Source organism: Lynx canadensis, chromosome D3 (assembly GCF_007474595.2).
Source record: "Lynx canadensis isolate LIC74 chromosome D3, mLynCan4.pri.v2, whole genome shotgun sequence".
Lineage (NCBI taxonomy): Eukaryota > Metazoa > Chordata > Mammalia > Carnivora > Felidae > Lynx > Lynx canadensis.
The window spans coordinates 86,449,764-86,455,763 of NC_044314.2; the positions used below are offsets into that span (position 1 = coordinate 86,449,764).

At 53.8% G+C, this 6,000-nt stretch overlaps 1 protein-coding gene across 3 annotated transcripts in view; it reads left to right on the forward strand.

The window, feature by feature from the left end:
- BCL7A (BAF chromatin remodeling complex subunit BCL7A) overlaps nt 1-5,544 on the forward strand; it is a 29,570-nt gene extending 24,026 nt beyond the window's left edge. For all 3 annotated transcript variants that reach the window (XM_032595397.1, XM_030337008.2, XM_030337007.2), the window contains exon 6: nt 3,676-5,544. In XM_032595397.1, coding sequence (XP_032451288.1) covers nt 3,676-3,747 — 72 coding nt within the window. In that variant the 3' untranslated portion in view covers nt 3,748-5,544. The remainder of the gene's footprint in view (nt 1-3,675) is intronic.
- Nucleotides 5,545-6,000: the final 456 nt, after the last annotated feature.

Sequence of the window (6,000 nt, forward strand, 5' to 3'; positions counted from 1 at the left end):
CCTGCGATCCGCCCTGGGCACCCTGGGTGTCTTGCGGAAAGAGACACGTGGGCCCAGTCCTCGGGGAACAGGGTGTGTAGAAGGAGGAAGCATCCTATAACCCAGCCTTAGCCTTATCACTTTGTTTACTCGGGTCCACAAAGGCCCCGCCTGCTCTCGTGACCCAAAGTTAGCTTCCTTGAGAGCTGGGACGGTAAGTCTGCAGAATCCTAAATGCCAGACGAATCATCTTTAGCATTTTGCAACTGACCACACCCCCTCCCCCACCTTGCTTGGACCCCGATCTCGGTCATCGCCGTTTGTGCGCATCTGGTGTGAATCAGACAGTGCAGAAGCAGGTGGCCGGTGGATAGGAGCAAACATCCTGGGTTCAAATCCGCCAACTCCTTCACTTAGCATGACTGAGCCTCATTGTCTGCAGCTGCCAAAATGGAGTCACAGGACTGTCTTGGGACCAGGGCGCAGATGAGATGAGAGAATGTGGGTTAACACACTCATTGTGACACTGGACACAGGAATGCCTCGGAAGCCACCGCCGTGCTTTTTCACCGTCAGCCCACTGTGCTCACCTAAGATGAGTTGGGGACTCAGGGGTGTCAAAACGCCAACGAATAAAACTATTTTCCAGGACCTTGGGAGACCCTGACAAGGAGCAGTAGCCAAAAGACTGGAAGAGGCAGGGTGTGCGGGACATGGTCTGCACTTTGCAGAGCCTTAAGCCAGGCTGTCCCCCCGAGAGGAAGTGCCCCTTTGGATCTGCAGCCCCCTCCTCCTACAGAATACTCCTCCAGAGTATTCTGCCCAGAAACAGAGGGAGTGTTGATAGAAGATGTGCTTGCAGTGGCAGGAAATCAGCCACAACCTAAGTTTGTCAAAGGGGACTGGTTAAATTAATCCTGGGGTCACGGATAGAACAGACTGGTACATAGCTCTTAAAAAGAGTGTGGTTGACCCAGGTACAGACCGTCCATAAAGAAGTACCCTCACAACATGAAATGAGAAAAGCAAGACACAGAACCTCAGGCATAGCATGAGCCCATTTGATTAAAAATAAAAATCAAAGCCCCGTGTACAGTTTGTAGAACCAGGATGTCAGCTGGGATCTCCTGGCCTCCTGAACTCAGTGGAGGAAAGACCAGCTTGAAACTTTGATCCATACCCTGGGGGGCATCTCGTGCTCCCCTCCCCTGCAGATGTCTGAATGGTACAGGGGTCTCCTGTTCTAACATGCCCCCCCCCCACCTCCACTCCCATTTCCAGGGGACCCAGACCTGAAACGGGGCCTCGTCTGCTGTTGTCACGCACACACAGACAGACGCTCGCTCTCAGAGCTCCGAGGCTTGTGAGCAAGGTGCAGAATGCATCACAGCTAAGCAAAACAACTTGACGTTGAAATGTGGCCATTCCTATGTCAAAAACAAAAACAAACAAAAAACCCTCCCTTCCTCCCCCATGAGGAAGACTTACTCGGCTCTTCTGCCGGCTCAACTGTCCTGAATTCGTGGTTCCTCTTTCACTCCCTCCCTCTTCCCTCTCTCCTTCTCTCCTGTGCCCTGTACAGCAGCTCACCTCCCTCCAGGCTCCCCTCCCAAACTCACATGCTGCCCCCACACCCAGGTGCTCTGCAGAACCAAAGACCTTCTCCCGAGCGGGACCCACCATCCTCGGAAGGCACAGTACCTGCCTTCTGCTGTTCTGTCTTTATCGGGCGTTTATCGCTTTCATAATGAGAACAAGGGAGAACACAGATGGAGGGGTTCTTTCTGCCTCCCTGCGACACCTACTGTCAGGGTCTGCCACAGGAAACTCACACCCACAGTCTCCTGGCTGGCTCGGTCGAGTGTCTGACTTCGGCTCAGGTCATGATCTCGCAGTTTACAAGTTTGAGCCCCACATTGGGCTCTGTGCTGTCAGCATGGAACCTGCTTTGGATCCTCTGTCCCCCTCTCTCTGCCCCTCCCCTGCTTGTGCACTCTTTCTCTCTCAAAAAGAAATACTAAAAAAAAAAAAAAAAAGATGGGGTGCCTGGGTGGCTCAATCATTTTAAGTGTCCAGCTTGGCTCAGGTCATGATCTCACGGTTCATGGGTTCCAGCCCCACATCAGATTCTGTGCTGACCGCTCAGAGCCTGGAGCCTGCTTTGGGTTCAGTGTCTCCCTCTCTCTCTGCCCCTCCCCTGCTCATGCTCTGTCTCTCTCAAAAATAAACAAACATTAAAAAAAAATTTTTTTAAAGAAACTCATACACAGCCTGCATCAAGGTCTAGGACCTCTATGGAACATTTGTTGGGCACCTGCTGTGGGCCAGGCTCTCGACCAGATACTAGAGACCCAGGGTGAGCCAGAGACGGGGTCCCTCCTGCCCTCTTGGGGCTCACGATGGGGCCGGGGAGGAAGACACAGCCGGAATACAGCAGGCACAGGAGGAATACGAGGTCCCAACACGTGCTTCAGGAGAACCAGAACAAGGAGGCCTGACAGTGGAGGGTTCTTCGGGCTGGTATAGGCAGAGAAAGGGGCTTTGAGCGGGAATTTGAAGGATGGGAAAATAGGGCAGGCTTTCTGGGCAGAGAAACCAAAGGTGCCTGGGCCTGGAGACAGGAACGAGCCTGAGGAACAAAAGGGGGGCCAGGGGAGCCGGGGCCTAGCAGACAAGGAAGAGCACGGCGAGGCGAGGCACAGAGGTAGGCCTGGGCTGGCCGCTGAGCCCTCTCAGCCCGGTAAGGAGTTGGGATTTTGCTCTGAAGTCAGTGGGAAAGCGTCGGCAGGCTTTATGTTCTGTGTGTGATTTCTATTTTGGGATTGGTTAGACGTTGGCAAAGGCTGCACAGGGAGATCTCGGAACAGGATGCCGCTTTCTCTGGGCAGGTGATGGTGGTGAGGACAACGGATGGGGCAGCAGGCCAGGGGTATTTGGAGATGGAGTCGGTGATACTTGCTAGTACGTGGGGGGTGTGGGCACAGGGCGAGCAAACGAGGCCTCCTGGCTACCGTCAGCTTTATCCTGGGCAGGTGTGGTATCCTGGACGGACACGGGGGTGCAGTCGAGGTGGATAAGGTCAACAGCTGGTCTCGGGTGATGGGCGATGCCTGAATGGGAAAGTCAGGGTGGGAGAATGAGTGCTGAACCTTTTTTGGGTCATGGGATCTAGGAGTTCGGTCACAACTATGGGCCTTTTCCCCAGAAAAACGCACAAGTGCATTCAACAAACGCCGAGTGTGTGCCCAGGCCAGGCACCTGTGCGGAGCTCTGGAGGAGCCATTGTCCATACGGCAAGGTTGGACCAGGCCTTCTTCGAGCTTGGAGAGGTGCCCTTGGGACTTGTGTACAAATGATTACCGTAGCGATTAATTACAGATTGGAGGGCTGATAATGGGGAAACCCTCCCCCGGCCTGTGTGGTGAAGGGGACAGAGAAGCTTTAGAGGCCCAGGGGGCAGTGTGGTAACGGTCGTGGGTGGCGGTATGCTTGAAGACCCACAGGGAAGCCACCGTGGCAGGGACGGGGGACCCAGGTGACGCGGGGCTTGGTGAGCACAGAGCACAGGGCCAGAACCTCAGGCTGGAACCACAGGGGGTGGGCCTCAGTTTCCTCCTGGGCTGACCTTCTACCTCACGGCTGGCCGAAACTGCCCCCCTGGCTGTTAACCTCTGTTCTCCCTTCTTCTTCCCCAAGGATTTGGAAGGAGTCCCACCCTCTAAGAAGCTGAAACTGGAGGCCTCGCAACAGAACTCCGAAGAGATGTAGACACTACGTTCAGTCCTGCTGTCCACGTTCCACGGGAGAGCCATCTGCAGGCTGAATTCTAGAACAACTTCCCCCGAGCGATTCCTCTCGGGTGCAGACAGAACTACTAACTTTCCAAGTTTACCAAGTGCAAATCCAAGAAAACCCAGAACAGCGTAACTTCTCAGACACTGAAGAACTTTCTGCTGTGAAGCAAAACACTTGAGTCTCGAAGGGACCGTCCTTGGGAAGGCGGAGTCGACAGCACTCAGGAGGGTCTGCACACTGTCTCTGAAGCCAAGATTACATTTGTGTTGCTGCTGTATTGTTTCGTTCCCCTCTCCGCCACCCCCCACTTCTCTATTTAACGATATAAGCTATACTTGAGGGTGGTGCCGATCAGGAAATCGGTTTTCGTCGGGGCATTTCACTGTTCAGCCGATTCCTTCCGCTTTCTTTTTTTGTGCCTTGTGCCCTTGAGGTGACCTCTGGCATGTTTTCCCGGTTGTTTTGCATCTCCCTTTGCAAAGTGCCCTCGGTTTCGTCCAGGCAGCCGGTGCCACCGTCCTCAACATCTCTCCCCTTCCTGACCCGGGACTTCAGCTGGAGCGGAGCAGGCAGGGAGGAGGGGAAACTGAGGCCTCGGAAGAGCAGGACCTCCTTGGCCACCTGATTTGCAGGTGCGGAGGGAGGGCGTTGAGCACGCCCTGGGGCCTGGGTCCAAGGTCCGAGGAGTCTCGATGTCTCGGGGCACTGTCCCCGAGGGCGGGCCACTGGATGTGCTCTCACTTCCTCGGGGCATCTGAGGCCGGTGTTTCCAAGCCCACCGTGGCCCAGACGGATACACGGAACCCTTAGATTGTTCTGGCACTTCCACCCTCTATCCCCACCATACCGCTTTCTCCCACACCTCCGAAGACGACATGGCTTCTGTGGCTGACTGCAGGATTGTCTCCTTAGGATGATGAAAGGGCTGAGGAGGCTGGGAGCAGATGGCAAAAAGAGCTGGTGCTGAACTTTCTCTCCTAGCGTGTTGCCTGGATTTCAAATCCACAGTAACCTGCTGCCCTCCGCCTCCCCGGCTCCTCTGGGCTCTCCCCCCACGCCCCCCAGGTGGGGAGGGGAGATGGCAAAGCGTTCCTGACTCTTCAGAGCCAACAACAGTCCATCGCCTCTCGCTCCCAGGATGCGCTGATGGTCCCCACTGGGGAGCAGACCCTGATGATCGGGCCTCAAAGGCCAGAAACAAGGCACCGGGGAGCAGAAAGCTCTACGCTCCTCCAGAAAGGGGTGATTGAGCCCCCATCCCCTGGCCTCCGTCCTGTGCCTGTGCCAGGACAGCTTCCTCTCACTCAAACGGCGATGCCCCCCGTGGACAGACCGCCTGATCGTTTGGTTCTGAGGCCTGGTTTGCTCTTAATTCCTAGATGGACTCCTCGGACCTTAACCCTTTTCCTGAGCTTTCTTTACTGCACTGGAGTTCAACTTCCTTTGAGTTGTGTGAGGGGGTGGGAGGGTTGAGGGGGGGTTATTTTGTTGTTGTTTTGTGGTTTTTTTGTTTTCGTTTTTGTTTTGCTGATTGGTGCATATATTCAGGTACCACCTTTGACGTGTGGATCTCTCTCCTGACCACCATGGGAAGTGTCTGCCAGATTCCAGTTTCTAAGTTTCTGAGGGTGAGGCTCTTACTTTTTTTTTAAGGGAGCCAATCTATTTCCTGCACTTCAAGAAGAATCAAAATGTTCCTGAATTTCAAATACCTCATGCAAAAATGTCTCCTGAAATAAGGGAAAAAAAAAACAACAAAACAAAACAAAAAAAAAAAAAACACAACAAACTTTGAGAATCTTAATGTTGAAGTTCGCAATGCCGAAAGGTTTCTGTCTTAAAAAAAAAAAAATCCTTCTCAATTTTGCCCCTCAGGCAGTCAGTTCTGTGGAGAACTGTGTTCTGCGTTACCTCTCAGCATCTCTCAAGGCGGCTTTACCTCCAGATCCTCTAGAGCTAGAGTAACTTAACTTTTTTTCTTTGCGGCAAAACTCCATTTTGATGAAAGGTGAATTTGGAGATTTATCTCCTTTCTTTTTTGGGAAATGAGAGGTTAGGAGCAAGACAGCCGAAGGAGACCCACACACGCATCCACAGGAACGGCGAGTCGGCCGGGGTCCCCTGGGCGCCTTCCGGTTGCGGTGCCCTCTCTGGACGGGCAAGGGGAGTCAACGCGGTTGAGGACGGAGACCACATCCACGACACCGAGGCTGTCATTAGTTTTTC